The sequence below is a fragment of the Ovis canadensis genome, chromosome X (genome assembly GCF_042477335.2).
Source record: "Ovis canadensis isolate MfBH-ARS-UI-01 breed Bighorn chromosome X, ARS-UI_OviCan_v2, whole genome shotgun sequence".
Classification (NCBI taxonomy): Eukaryota; Metazoa; Chordata; class Mammalia; order Artiodactyla; family Bovidae; genus Ovis; species Ovis canadensis.
The window spans coordinates 76,700,087-76,720,089 of NC_091727.1; the positions used below are offsets into that span (position 1 = coordinate 76,700,087).

At 35.7% G+C, this 20,003-nt stretch overlaps 1 protein-coding gene across 1 annotated transcript in view; it reads right to left on the reverse strand.

The window, feature by feature from the left end:
• Positions 1 to 1,958: 1,958 nt before the first annotated feature.
• HDX (highly divergent homeobox) overlaps positions 1,959 to 20,003 on the reverse strand; it is a 241,535-nt gene continuing 223,490 nt past the window's right edge. Inside the window, exons 9-10 of the mRNA XM_070290381.1 lie at positions 7,197 to 7,319; positions 1,959 to 2,627 (exon numbers count right to left, since the gene is read on the reverse strand). Of these exons, the coding sequence (XP_070146482.1) occupies positions 2,502 to 2,627; positions 7,197 to 7,319 (249 nt within the window). The 3' untranslated portion in view covers positions 1,959 to 2,501. The remainder of the gene's footprint in view (positions 2,628 to 7,196; positions 7,320 to 20,003) is intronic.

Genomic DNA, 20,003 nt, shown 5'->3' on the forward strand with positions numbered 1-20,003 from the left:
GAGATAGTATGGATTCAGATAGGTTGTTCTTCATTATGGTTTCAAAGCCCTAAAGAAAGAAACACTAGCTATTTTCGCCTCCCAGTCATGAAGATGTTTACAAAGCAGTCCATAAACTGATATTTTTCTGCTCTGAATTGTCTCAAAACATTCCAATCTATACATGTGAAAATACATTTCTTCATAATAGATTTTAATATTTAACATTGGAATGTTTTTCAAAATCTATGGTACATAATTTCATCCTGCCAATGTTGTTTTTCTGGATACAATCTATTTACTTTGGTTCCTGCTACAGAAAATTCTGAAACACAGATGTCAGTACAAAAGGATTCCTAAGTGTACTGTTATGATTTATGCTGTTTCTTTTTTAATGCAACTTTAAACGGACAAGGGAATCATCTACACTTCTGCTCTAAGTTGTAGACTAGGATTCCTTCCAGGAATCATACTTAGCAAAAATCTTTAAATCTCCTAAAGTTTCAACTTCCATAATTTTATTTATATTCCTGAAAAAGTGAAAATAAACAATTTATTCTGAAGTTTGCAGCTTGCTGAGGAGTAGAAATCCAATGTCTCTATTGTAGGAGTTCAATGAATATTTTTTGATTTATTGACTAGTTGCTGAAGTGTGACAAGTTTAATCCATAGAGTTGAAAGATGTATGAGAGAATCACAAAAATTTGACTTGTCAACAAGGTGTACTAAACATTATTTAAAAAGAACTATATGGCTCTCAGGTAAAAGAGAGCATACCTAACAACTGAAATATTTCTGCTAACAAAGAACCATAATAGCAGAATGGCAGCAATACTAAATCAAATAGCTGACAAAGTGAAAGACTATCAATGAACCTTATTTATTTGTGTGTGGGGGAGGGGGATTTCAAGGTCAAAGACATCCATGACTGCCTTTCTGTATTCATAAGTTGGCATCTGTGAATTCCAAGATCAAAGTTGGCTTTACTTACAAATTAGGAAAATATCTGACATAGAAACTTGATGGTCAAAAGCGCCATCTAAGTGAAAGTGAAAGTGAAGTCATGTCCGACTCTTTGCGACCCCATGGACTGTAGCCTATCAGGCTCCTCTGTCCATGGGATTTTCCAGGCAAGAGTGCTGGAGTGGATTGCGGTTTCCTTTTCCAGGGGATGTTCCAGACCCAAGAAGATCTTTTAAGTATAGATAGCAATTTAACCATATGATACAGTTCCACACTGCCAACTCACAAATATGTGATATTGTGTGCACGGGGAGAAACTGACATTTTCCCTTCTATGGGTTTTGGTAATGTGGTCTGGTACCCTGAAAGGGAAGGTCTGCAAAAAATTGTTTTGTGACATCTGGTACCTGCTAAGAGAACAACTCAGTAGAATGCCCATTTTAGGAGTGTACTCATAGAATAGTATTCAGGAAATTCAGAGAACTGTGATTTGCAACCAAAGTGGTATAATTCTTTTGGGTGTTATCCTTGGCTGATAACTCTGTACAAGGCTCATAGGGAAATGAGCTAAATTTGCTGACAAAGCTCAGTGACTAGATTAAAACAAGGAAAACTCAGTGGCTTACCTTGACTTCCTGTTTCATAAAATCTAAGAACTGAAGAAATATTATGATGATGGTGATAAACTTATAATATTTGTGCAACATTTCATCTAACTTAGTTATACAAATTTAGTAGTAGAATGTGAATCTTATTTGTCACTTGCAGCAATAAAGAGTTCCCATTAAGATGAATCTTTTACAACATTTTCTTTCTATACATTTAACAATTTACTTGACTTCATGTTGGTTAAATTACTTTTCCATAGTGCTCTTCCTCCTCCCCCCCAAATATTTGGGTTAATAATGGAAGAATATCAATATTTTGCAAGTATATACTAGCAATCACTTTAATTTTCGATCATTAACTTTAGTCAAATTTTTACATAAGTTTAAAAATGAACCCCAAGATTTATCTACGTTAAAACGTTTTTAATGTTTTGTTTTCAATTTTCAGTCCACTTTCCTGAGTAAAAGTGTATGTGGATGACAGGAAAAGGAAAGAGGAAGGAAGATGTAATGGTTACAAAAACAAGACTAGTCAAGCTTCAGTAACTTGATAAGCTATGTTGAAATATCTTTTTGTGTCTCTGGTCAAAGCTATTACTAAAACTAAGATTAATCTATAAAACAAACAAACAAAAAAAAACCTTTCAGAAATTAGGCATTATGCATTTCATAGCTAAACTGCTCAAAATTAAATACATTTTCCTCCAGAGTTCCATCAGTTTGGGAAAAAACTCTCAAACAATGCTTTTAAATTTTACAAACTTTTTTTTGTACCATCTGTACCATTTTGCACCACAGCCATTATATCTCGTTCATCCTTCACAGAATACATTGCTTCAACAATATATTTTTCCAACTGAAGAATTTTGGGGCAGCACAATACAACTATCTTGAAATGCATACTTGTTGGGTAGCCAAAAGGCTGTATCATATATCCCTCCCCCACCCCAATCACAAACTGTCTGAGGCATTTTTCTCTGATAAAGAAGACACACTGAATGAGGTATCATCAGGCTCCGGCGAGGCATGATTGAAATCCATCTCTTCTAATTCAGGAGGTAAATCTGACAGCAATGCCTGAGTCAGAAAAATCAATTGTTTTGAATTAGTATTTGAACATATTTTTCCAGCTTTATAGTTGTGGTCCTTTCACATTGATTTATTCTTACAGATTTAAAGAAAGGAGCATTTCTCTCTCAGAACCTTGTACAGCATCTTTTCTAAGAGAAAAACTCTTCATATACTCTTAAGGAAGTAATAAAATACTAGATCTTGAGAGTGTGGATTATGTAGAGTGTAACCTACAAAGAGGGAATGAGGAGAGAAATGAGCAACTACTCTGAACCAAATGCTCTGAAGTGTCTGAGATAAGTGGTTTTCATATCAGTTTTGATTGTTTAGTGATCATTGCTAAAGGACTTTAAAATTGTATGTGAGGTGAGGTGAAGTCACTCAGTCGTGTCCGACTCTTTGCGACCCTGTGGACTGTAACCTACTAGGTTTCTCTGTCCATGGGATTCTCCAGGCAAGAATACTGGAGTGGATTGCCATTTCCTTCTCCAGGGGATCTTCCCGACCCAGGGATCGAACCCGGGTCTCCCACACTGGAGGCAGACACTTTAACCTCTGAGCCACCAGGGAAGCTCAAAATTGTATGTAACTTATTAAAATACCCCTGCCCAGTTATACTGTCCGTCACACTAAAACACAGTTCACAAGACTATTTTGTACTTCAGTGGGAGAAGTAATTAAGCAATTAGGGGAAAAGTTCAGCTATTCTATTTTAGATAAAATTTTAGCATTTCAAAAGTCCAAGTGATTTTTTTTTTCTTTCCTTAGGCTATGGTCATATCTACAGATGGCCAAGCATTCATAAAGGCTCTGCTGAACCAGTGAATTTGGCTGTGTAATGATGTTTTTAGAGGACTGCTCATCTCTCTTCTGGAGTAATTAGGATAAGGCAAGAGCCATGAACTAAGTTTTGCCATGGTGTAATTGTTCCATCTGGAGTTGCAGAATATGCATTCATACTAGAAAAATAATTAATCAAGTTTTATCTGGCTGGTAGTGTTGATGCCCATTTGACCATCAGAAATGGCAAACTAAATGAATGGTTTGCTGCTCCCAATACTAAAAATAATTTTTAGACAACATTAGTTGTAGTGTTAGCTTTGGGTGCAATAGTAAAAAAAAAAAAAAAGATCAAGTGCAGGTTTGCCTCTACCCAAATAATGAACAGAAAGACAGGGCATGTTAGAGAACACATGAAATCCACTGCTGAAATAAGACAGTACTCTCCTATTCTCTTTATTAAAAGAAGTGACAGTTGTAAATCCTATAGTTTTTGTTGTTGTTGTTGTTGTTTTAGAGGAAAGATTAGAACTTTCTGTCAGGCTGCAAAAGGAAAGGCTAACTCCTGTCTGTACAAAAATTTATTTATTTTTTGCTATTAAATTGTTCATGAACTTCTTGGTGAAACTCAGAGTACTGTTTACAAAGCAGTCACCTAAAGGTACTACATGCTTCCTAAGGTTTCTAGGTTGCAGTAATAGGGCACAGAACCATTTTCTTCTAGGTCAGTTGTTTACCACTAACCCAGTATAGTACAACAAAGCCTTTGCTGACAGTGGTTGATCATAGTTTATGAGAAAGACATCACTGGATTTATTTCACTTTGCAAGTGCAAAGAAGCCATACTAAAGAGGGCAAAGTGTTCCAATGAACAAAGCTTAGCATACTGGAGAGTCATGTAGGTGAGTAGACTTAACAACATTTAAATTCTAGCGAGGAGACCTTAAAATCAAAGAAGCACTACTATGTATTTCTTTGTCATTGCATTTAATGTAGTTGCCTGACTAAAATCAGTGCAGTATGAAATAGGAAAACTTTAATATCTGAGGCAGAACAAGGCACTGCTAATGCATGAGGTCCATTTAAAAATATTCCTTTTTGATATCTTTCTGTATTGCAACACTGAACAAATCTTCAGATTTTGTCAGTTGCTAGAACTGTCTTTTTCATAGACTAAAGTGAACACAATGAACTTGCTTCACTCCAGGTTCTCTACCAGTCAGAGTGTGACCTACTGCCATTCTTCCCAAGAGATTATTGCATTTCCCAATAGAATAGAATCACATAGTGAATTATCAAGGGAAGAAAGATCATAACTAATGACTTAGTACAGTGCTGACAACATTATTTTTATTTAAAAATGGCTATTGGTTTGGATAATCTAATATTCAGTCAGACATTATCATATATTTTCAAACCCTGGACTGATTCATGGTGGCAAAATATTCTGTGGATCACTCATCTTACTCAATTTACCCAAATTAAGATTAACAGAAAAACAGGACTTTAAAATGAGAATCCAATGACACAATGATTCTCTTTTATTAGGCAGAATAAAAATCAAGTCCTTCCTGAAATAAACCTTTAAGCATTTCATGGAGTAAAGATCAGTAATTTAAGAGATGACTTGGGTAACTTTTGTGTTGGTATCTTCTATATTTTTAGACTGTATTTGGAGATCCATTATATCCAATCTCAAGTACAAAAATCAGTATTTTGTACTTGGATGCTGATTATATAGGCTATGATTTTCAGTACAATTTTTGTATAACTATCTCTTTCCCCCCCCCAGCCAATGTTTTGTCCATATCTTAGTTCATCAGCCTTTTTCAGAGGAAAAGTAGAAGAAAAGGGCAAAAGTAAAATGCACAATAGGTACTTTTCTTATTTTTTTAGTGGTTTTGGGGGAAGGATAAAGCCAGGTTAGAATAAGAAAATAAAATGCAGCTTGTGTGCTATTCCTAGATATAAAAAGTCATAGACAACTGCGAATAAACTGACCACATAACTCTGAAATACAAACCATGCATGACTTTTGGGACTAGGACCACACTCCAAATTACTCCCATATTGAACCTAATTCTATTTTTCCTTTTTTAAATATTAATGTAATTAAAAATTACAGTTCTTTGGGGACCAGGTTCAAGACTATCATCTTATTCATTTAAAATCTGTATTTTAGGTTCCTAAAAAACAAATACATTTTCAATATGCCATGGAATATGCTTAGCTCACATAATAAACCAAAATGCTTAAATAAAACAGACAAATATGACTGCTAACTACCATCTTGGGATGTCTGTGTGTGTACAGCATGGGTGGAGCACAATTCATGAAACTAGACACATAATTTACATGCTAGATTAAGCCTTATGAGTAAATTATAGCTTAAATTTTGTGGTTCACTACTTTGATGAAATACGTAAAGACGTTTTCCTTATTAAAAGCAGGAGAATTGTGGGATGCTAAGACTAATCTTTTTCCTTGGAGATGACTGGAATAGGCTACATATGTCTTGCTTGGATATAAAGAATAAATGCTTGTACTCTAGCTGAATAGAAACCACCGAGACTGTTTCCTAATTAAGGCTTACCTGTGTAATATACTACTTACATTGAATTACTCTGATAATCAGGAATCAACATGATAGTGCACAACTCAGGCATATTTGGCATCATTTAGTATTAAATATAACATATTTAGTATTAAATATAACATTTAACATAATTCTTTTTTTTTTTTTTTTTAGGCTACCCTGGTGGCTCAGATGGTAAAGAATCAGCCTGCAATGCAGAAGACCCGAGCTTGATCCCTGGGTTGGGAAAATCTCCTAGGGCAGGAAATGGCACCCCATTCCAATATTCTTGCCTGGGAAATCCCAAGGAGAGAGGAGCCAGGCAAGCTACAGTTTACAGGGTTGCAAAGAGTCAGACACGACTGAGTGACACTAACATATTCCTTTTTAGCAAGATTAATAAATTATTACACAACTTTTAGCAGAAAAAGTGAGGCAGAAAATGTAATCTGGGAAGAATTTGCCAAAAAAAAAAAATTCACAGTGACAAACAGAGGACATTTCATTTCATCTTTGGGGTAGTGGAATCAAACACTATAGTTAAATTAGGAAAAGTAAATGCTGCACTGTGGTTACAAAGAATTTCACAAAGCAATTTCAATTTTTTTAGTGATGTGCAACATATCATGATATAGAAGGTATTTAAACACCTGTGAAATTTAGTAGGGGCTGGAAGGTAACTGAAATCCAGAAGAGAGGCAAATGCCTCACTTCTTTCATTCACAGGAGGTCCCAAAATATGTGCCTCTCCAGTTAGTGTAACCTCATCTTTACAACTGTCTTGAGAATTTATTTAAAATTAATTAAATTAAATAATATGTACAAGATAAGCGCATGAGCACCCGTGGTGGATTCATGTCGATGTATGACAAAACCAATACAGTATTGTAAAGTAAAATAAAGTAAAAAAAAAAAAAACCCATAAAATAAAAGAGAATAGAGTCAATAATTATATTTTAAAAATTTAAAATGTTTTCCCTACTTGATACCGGCTTGGAATTAACAAAGTATGTTAATCATTTTGATTTTCCACTAAAGCAGCACAAAAATCTGAGTATTTATTCCCAAGAAAGCTATACTAACAAGTCAGGAGATAACAAATCCTTCCTTGATGACAAGCAAGAATGAGGTATAAAAATGAAAAGAATATGAGGAACCCGAGTGTGACTTGCCACATTTCAACATTATGTTATAATTTACTATTCTCTTCTGTTGCTTACCTGTTGTTGTTCCTTATTGTCAGCTTTTATGGCTAGTATCAAGCTTCTTACAAATGTCTGAAGTTTAAAATTTTTTTGCTTCTGAATCTCTAACTCATTTTCAATGAATCTGACTTCTTCATTCTGAAGGAGAAAGCATCAAATAATAAATTACTCTGTACAAACCTAGGACTACACATGTTTGATGCACAATAAAACTTTTAAAAAGCAGTCAAATTTGAGAGACAATAAAAAGATAAAAGTTTAGCATATAGGATTCTAAAGCACAGAAGTAAATTATCCTAATACGCAAAGGTTGCCTTTTAAGCAAATCACCAACAGAAAATAATCTGCAAGGTTGAAAATCCAATCAAATAAATCCTGGTAAGAGAAAAATCAAGAAGCAGTTCCCTTCTTGGAAAGACTCATCCTACATTAAACCTAATTAGCATTCAGATTAGCGTTAAGAATAGACACAGCCCAATTTACCCCAAGTAAAGAGCAATAGAAGATGCAGTAATGCTGAATGTATCATTTCAAAGTCAAACATTGAGAACTAAAAATGTTATTATTCTGTAACAAAGAGGGACTGAAATTTTTAATAAGACTATCAAATAGTTTGCTGAGCTCCCCACCCTTATCTAAGAGTCTGTTATTCAGAAAATATATCCAAATTTACAATGATTTGAAACTCAGTCTCTCTTTACTGTTTTTCCTGGTTGTGTAGGAAAAGAACAATACACTAGGTTTGGGAGGATTTTAGTGCCAGATCTACTGATAATTGTGTAAACTTGGGCAGGACAATTAACCTGTGACTGTATATACTCGTCAATAAAATGGATATAATACTAGTAATCGTTGGCAATTCTAGCTTGAGTGTTATAAGGGTCAAATAAGATAATGGCCATGAAATTGCTCTATACAGATTTACTATTTAAGCTACAGAAGTTAAGAACATGTGATGTTGGTGAAAGTGTGGCCATACAGATTAATGGACATAATAGTTCAGAAATATATATTATATATTACATTATATATGTGTATATATATGTTCACACACATACAAATTTGGTTGACTTTTGATGAAGATGCTGAGATAATTCAATGCACAAAGAAGATCTTTCAACATTTCAAAAAAGTGGTTGAAAACTTGTAAATCTATATGCCTTTCAAAAAAGATGTATGAAACCTTAACTCACGTAATATACAAAATCTAATGAGAAATGGATAACAGACCTAAACATAAAACCAAAAACTATAAAACTTCTAGAGGAAAACTGAGGAAAAACTCTCTATGTCCTTGGGTTAGGCAAAAAATTTTCAATAAGACACAAAAATCATGACACTTAAAGAATTCATGTTGATGTATGGCAAAACCAATACAATATTGTAAAGTAATTAACCTCCAATTAAAATAAATAAATTTATATTAAAAAAAACTAAAAAAGATAAAGAATTCATTAAAAAAGAGAAATCCCACATCATTGCTTTTCAAAAGACACTGTTAAGAAAACGAATTAAGAATATGAAAATACAGCTTGTATTTTCATTTTCCTAAGTGTCTTTTGAAAAGCAATGATGTGGGATTTCTCTTTTTTAATGAATTCTTTATCTTTTTTAGTTTTTTTAATCTATTAGGAGGAAAAATTTGTAAATCACAAATACAATAAAGGATTTGCATTCAAGATGCATAAAGAGCTCTTATAGGACCATCAACAGAATAAAAAGCAGGCGAAATATTTGAACATACAATTTATCAAAGAAGATATGAGAGTGACCAATAAACATTTGAAAAATGTTTGATATTGTCATAAAGGAAATGCAAATTAAACCCACAAAGAGATGCTACCACCAACATACTGTTGTTGATGTTCAATCACTCAGTCTTGTCTGACTCATTGTGACTCCATGGACTGCAGCATGCCAGGCTTCCCTGCCCTTCATCATCTCCTGGAGTTTGCTCAAAATCATGTCCCTTGAGTCAGGGATGCTATCCAACTATCTCATCCTGTGTCATCTCCTTTTCCTCCTGCCTTCAATCTTTCTCATCATGATTTCCCAGCATCAGGCCAAAGTATTGGAGCTTCAGCTTCAGCATCAGTCCTTCCAATGAATATTCAGGATTGATTTCCTTTAGGATTGACTGGTTTGATCTCCTTGCTGTCCAAGGGACTCTCAAGAGTCTCTTGTTTCCCCATCTATTTGCCATGAAGAGATGGGACCATGTGCCATAATCTTAGTTTTTTGAATGTTGAGTTTTAAGCCAGCTTTTTTCACTCTCCTCTTTCACCTTCATCAAGAGACTCTTTAGTTCCTCTTTACTTTCTGCCTTTAGGGTGGCGTCATCTGCACATGTCATCTGCATTATTTCTCCTGGCAATCTTGACTCCAGTTTTGCTTCATCCAGTCCTGTACTTTGCATGATATAGTCTACATATAAGTTAAATAAGCAGAGTGATAATTACATCCATGACATACTCCTTTCCTAATTTTGAACCAGTCCATTGTTCCATGTTCTGTTATATAAACTATTGCTTCTTTACCTGCATGCAGGTTTCTCAGAAGGCAGGTAAGGTGGTCTGGTATTCCCACCAACATACTACAATAGATTATGTTAAAGAGACTGACAATAGCAAGTGCTGATGAGAAGAATGTGGAGCAATTAAAAGTCTCATATTTTGTTGGTAGGAGGGTAAAGCCATACAGCCACTTTAGGAAATGTCTTGCAGTTTCTTATAAAATTAAATATAGCCTTTCTTACCATTTGACTCAGCAATCCTACCCTTAAGTATTTACCCAAGGACATGAAAATGCATGTCTACAAAAAGACATACATGAATATTCATAGCAGCTGTATTCATAATAGCCCCAAACTAGATGTAACACAAATGTTCATCACCAGATGAATAACAAATTGTGGTCATGTTTACACAATTGTGTCCAATGTCAAAACTAAATATATGAAAAGGTGAATTTTATTATACCTTAAGTATTATATAAAAACATTATTAAAAATTATTGGCCAGCTCTCTTGCCAAATAGCTTGAAGATAAGCTATGAGCATCCTCTGCAACTGGAGAACCTGTCTCAAAGAGAATAGCAGGAACTTTAACATCATTTATTCAAAAAGCTGCATAAAATATATTAAAAATTGTTAATTTATGGTCATTCCTTTTACAATTGAGAGGATACAGTTGTATTAACCACATTCAATCTATGGACATGCTTACTGCATCAGTTATATCAACTCAATTTAGAACTTATTTGCCCTAATCAAACGGCTTCCTTTTCAGATCATTTAATATCAAGTGAATGATCTGCAAATGATTCAAGCTAAATTCTTTATTTAAAGGCATTCTACAGTAACCTAAATTATAAGTAAACATTATAATAAAATTTCACTTGTTCTTGCCATAATACATATGACTAATTCTAAACATTTTATTTTATTAGTATTTATTGTCAGAACAACAGTATTAGTAAAGTACTGATCAGGAAGTCTTTTTGAATACAGGAGATCTCTATCTTCATTATCCCAGTGTCTCCTTTGAAGGCACAAGTCTATCTTAGCTACACTCACTGTTCACTAGAAACATTTAAAAAACAATTTACATTTGCAAAAGTTAGAAAGCATCTTTTGTTATGCAGACCTCTAATTTCTCCTCAAACCATTATTCCTCTTCCTCAGTATTTATGTAATGTTTTAAAACATAAATAGCTTTAAGATAATTTAATATTGCAAACATTTTCTTCTTGGTGCTGTGATTTGCAAGCCTATTAAACACTTCCTAGATTACAGGCAGTGATTTGTGTGACCTTTTAAGATTTGCCTAAATTAATGGTTTGAAAGGAAGTAGTAAGATAAACCAGAGAGGGCAATGGCACCCCACTCCAGCACTCTTGCCTGGAAAATTCTATGTATGGAGGAGCCTGGTGGGCCTCAGTCCATGGGGTCACCAAGAGTCGGACACGACTGAGCGACTTCACTTTCAATTTTCACTTCCATGCATTGGAGAAGGAAATGGCAACCCACTCCAGTGTTCTTGCCTGGAGAATCCCAGGGATGGGGGAGCCTGGTGGGCTGCTGTCTCTGGGGTCACACAGAGTCGGACACGACTGAAGCAACTTAGCAGCAGCAGCAGCAGTAAGATAAACATCAGTCACTGATTTCACAAAATAAGACCTAGCTAATTTTTCTTACTAAAATCTTCCCTGTATTTCCACTAAGTTTTGTCAATTATTCTCCAAGATGACTGTAGGAAGCACACAAGGTTTCGTATGGACCAGCGCTTTGATCTTTCTTTGACAAAAGAGGCAAAAATATACATTGGAGAAAAGACAATCTCTTTAAAAAGTGATGCTGGCAGTCATAATGGCTGCAATCCAAAACTCTACAAGCAATAAATGGTGGAGAGGGTGTGGAGAAAAGGGAACCCTCTTCCACTGTTGGTGGGAATGCAAACTAGTACAGCCACTATGGAGAAGAGTGTGGAGATTCCTTAAAAAACTGGAAATAGAACTGCCTTATGACCCAGCAATCCCACTGCTGGGCATACACACCGAGGAAACCAGAATTGAAACAATGAAGAAGGAACCCTTTTGGAAGTGACAGGTGCAACAGATTAAAACCCTGTAGTTAGCACTGACTACATTGGAAGGGGCCTATAGACCTTGAGAAGAAGTATAAGCTGGAACAAGGAACTATCTGAAACTGAACTGAACCCACACTGCCCTCAACAGCTCCAGAGAAATTGCTAGATATATTTTACTATTATCATTTTTAATTTTTTATTTTTTTTTAATTTTTAAGTTCTTTATTACTCCTTTAATTTTCATTTTTATAATCTACTATTACCCTGCAAAAAAGACCCTATTTTTAAAGCTAATTTCATATGTATATTTTTATAATTTTTGTGAATTTTTTGAAAATGTTGTATTTTTGAGAGTTTAAACTCTACTCTAGATTTTTAATCTTTGCTTTTTGCTATTTGTTATCAGTTTTCTACCTTTAAGAATCCAATCTTCAATACTCATTTTCATGTAGGAGTGTGATTACTGGCTTGATTTCTCTCTCCCCTTTTGACTCTCCTCTTTCTCCCCCAGGTAACCTCTATCTCCTCCGTCCCCCTTCTCTTCTCTCCTTAATACTGTGAATCTCTTTGGGTGTTCTGGGCTGCGGAGAACACTTAGGTAACTGGTCATTGGCTAGATTGGTCTTTCTCCTTTTGACTCCCCTTCCTCTACTCCTGGTCACCTCTGTCTCCTTCCTCCCTCTTCTCTTCTCTATGGAACTCCATGAACCTCTCAGAGTATTCCAGACTCTGAAGAGCAAATAGGGAATTGATTACTGGCTAGATTGCTCTCTCTCCTTTTGATTTCCCCTCTTCTTCTCCTGGTCACCTCTATCTCCCTCCTTCCACTTCTCTTCTCCATGTAACTCTGTGAACCTCTATAGGTGTTCCTCACTATGGAGAATCGTTTCACCATTAACCTAGATGTTCTATCATTGGTGCTGTATGGATGGATAAGTCTTAAGGCTAGTGTAAGAACAAGACTGAGAGTCAGAGGCAGGAGGATTAAATCCCAAACTTGAGAACATCAGGAAATGCCTGACTCTGGGGAACATTAATCGACAAGAACTCATCCAAAAGTCTCCATACCTACACTGAAACCAAGCTTCACCCAAGAGCAAAAAAGTTTCAAAGCAAGACATATCAAGCTAATTCTCCAACAACTCAGGAACATAATCCTGAGCCTTAAAATACAGGCGACCAAAAGTCTCACCAAACCCATAGACACCTCAAAACTCACTACTGGACACTTCATTGCACTACAGAGAGAAGAGATCCAGCTCCACCCATCAGAACACTGACACAAGCTTCCCTAACCAGGAAACCTTGAAAGCCACTCGTCCAACCCCACCAACAGGGAAGAACCTCCACAATAAAGAGGAACCACAAACTTCCAGGCTACAAAAAGGGGACACAAAAGACAGCAATCTAAAAAAAAAAAGAAAAGGCAGACAAATATTCAGCAGGTAAAGGAACATGATAAATGTCCACCAAACCAAACAAAAGAGGAGGAGATAGTCTATCTGAAAGAAAATTCAGAATAATGATAGTAAAAATGATCAAAAATCTTGAAAACAAATTGGAGTTACAGATAACTAATCTGGAGACAAACACTGAGAAGATGAAAGAAACAATTAACAAGGACCTAGTAGAAATAAAAAAGAGTCAACCAATAATGACTAATACAAAAACTGAGATCAAAAACACTCTGGAGGGAACCAACAGTAGAATAACTGAGGGAGAAGCTAGGATAAGTGAGGTGGAAGATAGAATGGTGGAAATAAATGAAGCAGAGAGGAAAAAAGAAAAAAAAAGGAATTAAAAGAAATGAGGACAACCTCAGAGACCTCTGGAACAATGTTAAATGTACCAACATTTGAATCATAGGAGTCCCAGAAGAAGAAGACAAAAAGAAAGGCCATGAGAAAATACTTGAGGAGGTAATAGTTGAAAACTTCCCTAAAATGGGGAAGGAAATACCCACCTAAGTCCAAGAAACCCAGAGAGCCACAAACAGGAAAATCCAAGGCAAAACACCCCAAGACACATATTAATCAAATGAACGAAGATCAAATGCAAATAACAAATATTAAAAGCAGCAAGGAAAAAACAACAAATAACACACAAGGGGATTCCCATAAGGATAACAGCTAGTCTTTCAATAGAAACTCTTCAAGCCAGAAGGGAATGGCAGGACATACTTAAAGTGTTGAAAGAGTAAAACCTACAAGCCAGATTACTGAACTCAGCAAGGATCTCATTCAAATATGAAGGAGAAATCAAAAGCTTTACAGACAAGCAAAACCTGGGAGAATTCAGCACTCCCAAACTAGCTCTTCAACAAATGCTAAAGGATCTTCTCTAGACAGGAAGCACAGAAAGGGTATATAAACTCGAACCCAAAACAACAAAGTAAATGGCAATGCTATCATACTTATCAATAATTACCTAAAATGTAAATGGGTTGAATGCCCCAACCAAAAGACAAAGACTGGCTGAATGTATACAAAAACAAGACCCCTATATATGTTGTCTACAAGAGACCCACCTCAAAACAAGGGACACATACAGACTGAAAGTAAAGGGCTGGAAGAATATATTTCATACAAATGGGGACCAAAAGAAAGCAGGAGTAGCAGTACTCATATCAGATAAAATAGACTTTGAAATAAAGCCCATAAAAAGAGACAAAGAAAGACACTACATCAATTCACGAAGAAGATATAACTATTACAAATATATATGCTCCCAACATAGGAACACCACAATATGTAAGGCAAATGCTAACAAATATGAAAGGAAAAATTAACAGTAACAGAATAATATGAGAGACTTTAATGCCCTACTCACACCTATGGATAGATGAACTAAACAGAAAATTAACAAGGAAACACAAACTTTAAATGATACAATGGACCAGATAGACCTAATTGATATCTATAAGACATTTCAGCCCAAAACAATGAATTTCACCTTTTTCTCAAGTCTACATGGAACATTCTCCAGGAGAGATCACATCCTGGGACATAAATCTAGCCTTAGTAAATTAAAAAAAAAATGAAATCATTCCAAGCATCTTTTCTAATCACAAAGCAGTGAGATTAGATGTCAATCACAGGGGAAAAAAATTATTAAAAATACAAACATATGGAGGCTAAAAAACACACTTCTGAATAACCAACAAATCACAGAAGAAATGAAAAAAAGCAAATCAAAATATGCATAGAAATGAATGAAAATGAAAACAGAACAACTTTTGGGATTCAGTAAAAGCAGTGCTAAGGGGAAGGTTCATAGCAATACAAGCCTACCTGAAGAAACAGGAGAGAAATCAAATAAATAACCTAACTCAACACCTAAAACAACTAGAAAAAGAAGAATGAAGAACCCCAGGGTTAGTAGAAGGAAAGAAATCATAAATATTAGGGCAGAAATAAATATAAAAGGAACAAAGGAGACCATAGCGAAAATCAACAAAGCTAAAAGCTCGTTCTTTGAGAAGATAAATAAAATAGACAAACCATTAGGCAGACTCATCAAGAAACAAACGGAAAAGAATGTAATCAATAAAATTAGAAATGAAAATGGAGAAATCACAAAGACAACATAGAAATACAAAAGATCATAAGAGACTGCTATCATCAACTATATGCCAATAAAATGGATAACTTTGAAGAAATGGAGAAATTCTTAGAAAGTATAACTTTCCAAAACTGAACAAGGAAGGAAAGAAAATCTTAAGAGTCCCATCACAAGCACAGAAATTGAAACTGTAATCAGAAATCTTTCAACAAACAAAAGCCCAGGGCCAGATTGTTTCACAGCAGAATTCTACCAAAAACTTAGCGAAGAGCTAAAATCTATCCTACTTAAGCTTTTCCAGAAAATTGCAGAGGATGGTAACCTTCCAAACTCATTATATGAGGTCACCATAACCCTAATACCAAAACCAGACAAAGATGCCACAAAAAAGAAAACTACAGGCCAATATTACTGATGAACATAGATGCAAAAATCTTCACCAAAATTCTAGCAAACAGAATCCAACAACATATTAAGAAGATCATATGTCATGACCAAGTGGGCTTTTTCCCAGGGATGCAAGGATTATTAAATATCGCAACACAATCAATGTGATACACCACATTAACAAATTAAATTAGAAAAACTATATGATTATCTTATTAGATGCAGAGAAAGCCTGTGACAAAATTCAACGTTCAACATTCATTTATGATAAAAATCCTCCAGAAAGAACATACCTCAACATAATAAAAGTCATATATGATAAACCCACAGCAAACATTATCCTCAATGGTGAAAAATTGAAAGCATTTCCTGTAAGTCAGGAACAAGACAAGGATACCCACTTGCCAGGAAACAGTGTGAGGAATCCCGCCCATGGCAAAGGTTATGAGGAAGCAAGCCTGACAAAATGCAAAGACGGGGATCAGGCTTCAGGGGTTCCCCCTGGAATTTCCTGAGCATCTAACCCCCAAATTAGAGTCTGCCTGCTTTACTATATTATGCTTTTCATCTACTCTTCTGATGTTATCAGGGGGCTGTCACCCCACCACCTTTTTTTAGGGAAAAGTTAATTTAGAGCTTTCAGATAATACGTCTCCTGGGCATAATAAGAGTGTTTCAATCCAAAAACCCCTCTGATGGCTCTCTAACTTGCCTTACCTGGACTTTTACAACTATGCATGTGATTGTTTACAGCCCCCCAACTGTGAGAGGCACGGGAAGCCTAAAACATAAAGCCTTTCAAAGAGTTAAAAGTTATTATAGTAGCGCTGGTGTAAGATTTCACTGTTGAGCCAATGCTTGTTGCTAAGTTCCCATATCTCTTATCCACTGTGCACCTGGGAGCACATTCATTAACATAGTTAGAATGTAAGAAAAAACAAGTGTAGCCTTGAAACTGACCACATCAGACTTTTGAGCTAATTGGTTCTTTCTTTGCTGTAACTTACTGCACCTTTGCTTCTTGAAAATGTAACTTTGTTTGATACTTTCTGAGGCTGACATAGATTAGAAATATAAAGAAAAAAACACTTCAAGGGAAAATAAGTTTTCTGGTTGAGCAGCCTTTATCAAAAGATGGTCTTAAAATGTTTCACAGGCCTCCCAAGGCCAGAAGATAATGTACACAACATCATTTGTGGGAAAGGTATAAAAGTCCTTTTAACAAATAAAGTTATTGGGCCCTCACTCACTGAAGCACCTCGGTCTCCCCATGTCTTCTTTATTTTCTGGCTGAATTCCCATATGGGGAGTGGAGGATCACCATGTCCACTTACTTGCCCTGGCTTTTAAGACCCACGCGAAAGGGAGCCCAAGGTGGGGCACCCTCCACTATTCAAATGGGCGCTGGTGGCCTGACATAGATGGTGCAAACCTCTTGTCTTGAGGTTTTATTAGTTGTCCACGTAAACTAAGTTATTCAGCATCTTTTCTCCACTAATTTTCCTACTACACTATTCTTTCCTAATCTAATCTTATATTTCTAATTAAATAGATCTCTCTTCGCCAACTCCGTCCACCCTTCGAATTTCCTGGATCCACCGGGGCTGGACCCCGGCACCCACTCTCACCACTACTATTCAACATAGTTTTGGAAGTTTTAGCCACAGTGATCAGAGAAGAAAAAGAAATAAATGGAATTCAGATTGGAAAAGAAATAAAACTGACTGTTTGCAGATGACATGATCCTCTACATAGAAAACCCTAAAGACTCCACCAGAAAATTACCAAAGCTAATCAATGAATATAGTAAAGTTGCAGGATATAAAATAAACACTCAAAACTCCATTGCATTCCTATACACTAATAATGAGAATACAGAAAGAGAAATTAAGGAAACAATTCCATTCACCATTGCAATGAAAAGAATAAAATAATTAGTAATAAATCTACTAAGGAAATAAAAAACCTGTGTATAGAAAACTATAAAACACTAATGAAAGAAATCGAAGCTAATACAAATAGATAGAGTAATATTTCATGTCCATGGATTGGAAGAATCAATATAGTGAAAATGACTATATCACCCAAAGCAATCTATAGATTCAATGCAATCCCTATCAAGCTACCAACGGTATTTTTCACAGAACTAGAACAAATAATTTCACAATTTGTATGGAAATACAAAAAACCTTGAATAGCCAAAGCAATCTTGAGAAAGAAGAATGAAACTGGAGAATCAACCTGCCAGACATCAGGCTGTACTGCAAAGCTACCATCATCAAGACAGTATGGTACTAGCACAGACAGAAATATAGATCAATGGAACAAAATAGAAAGCCCAGAGATAAATCCACACACCTATGGTCACCTTATCTTTGACAAAGGAGGCAAGAATATACAACGGATAAAAGACAGTCTCTTCAACAAGTGGTGCTGGGAAAACTGGTCAACCACTTGTGAAAAATGAAATTAGAACACTTTTAACACCATACACAAAGATAAACGGAAAATGCATTAAAGATTTAAGTGTAAGACCAGATCTAAACTACAAAATTCCTAGAGGTAAGCAGGAAAAACACATTCTTATGTAAATCAGCAGGATCCTCTATGAGCCACCTCCCAGCCTAGTGGAAATAAAAGCAAAAAATAAACAAATGAGACCTAATTAAACTTAAAATTTTTTGCACAATGAAGGAAACTATAAGCAAGGTGAAAAGACAGCCTTCAGAATGGGAGAAAATGTTAGCAAATGAAGCAACTGACAAAGAATTAATCTCAAAAACATACAAGCAGCTCCTGCAGCTCAATTCCAGAAAAATAAGAGACCTAATCAAAAAATTAGACCCAAAAGAACTACACAGTAGACCCAAAGAACTACACAGACATTTCTCCAAAGAAGACATACATTTGTTGTATCTCGCTAACAAATACACGAAAAGATGCTCAATATCACTCATTATCAGATAAATGCAAACCAAAACCACAATAAGGTACCATCTCACCCCGGTCAGAATGGCTGATATCAAAAATCTACCAACAATAAATGCTGGAGAGGGTGCAGAGAAAAGAAACGCTCTTACACTGTTGATGGAAATGCAAACTAGTACAGCCACTATGGAGAACATTGTGGAGATTCCTTAAAAAACTGGAAATAGAAGTGCAACTGTACCCAGCAATCCCACTGCTGGGCATACACACGGAGGAAACCAGAATTAAAAGAGACAGGTTGCAAAGTAATTAACCTCCAATTAAAATTTAAAAAAAAAAAAGAAAGAGACATGTGTACCCCCAGTGTTAATCGCAGAACTGTTTACAATAGCCAGGACATGTAAGCAACCTAGATGTTCATCGGCAGATGAATGGATAAGAAAGCTATGGTACATATACACAATGGAATATTACTCTGCTATTAAAAATAAGGCTTTTGAATCAGTCCTAATGAGGTGGATGAAACTGGAGCCTATTATGCAGAGCGAAGCAAGTCAGAAAGAAAAACGGCAAAACAGCATACTAATGCATATATATGGAATTTAGAACGATAGTATTGATGACCCTATACGTAAGACAGCAAAAGAAACACAGATGTAAAGAAAAGACTTTTGGACTCTGTGGGAGAATGTGAGGGTGGAATGATTTGAGAAAATAGCATTGAAACTTGTATATTATCATATGTGAAATAGATCGCCAGTCCAGGTTTGATGCATGAGACAGGGTGCTCAGGGCTGGTGCACTGGGATGACCCTGAGGGAAGGGATGGGGGACACATGTACACCCATGGCTGATTCATGTGAATGTATGGCAAATCCCACCACAATATTGTAAAGTAATTAGCCTCCAATTAAAATAAATAAAAATTATATAAATAAATAAAAATTTAAAAACAAAACAAAACCACAATGAGGTACCATCTCATGCTGGTGAGAATGGCTATCATCACAAACAATAGATGCTGTAGAGTAAGGAGAAAAGGGAACCCTCTTACACTGTTGGTGGAAATGCAAACTAGTATAGCCACTATGGAGAACAGTGTGGAGATTCCTTTAAAAAAAAACTGGAAATAGAACTGCCATATGACCCAGCAATCCCGCTGCTGGGCATATATGCCGAGGAAACCAGAATTGGAAGAGACGCATGTAACCCAATGTTCATTGTAGCACTGTTTACAATAGCTAGGGCATGGAAGCAATCTAGATGTCTATTGGCAGATGAATGGATAAGAAAGCTGTGGTATATATACACAATGCAATATTATTCAACTATTAAAAATAATGCAATTGAATCAGTTCTA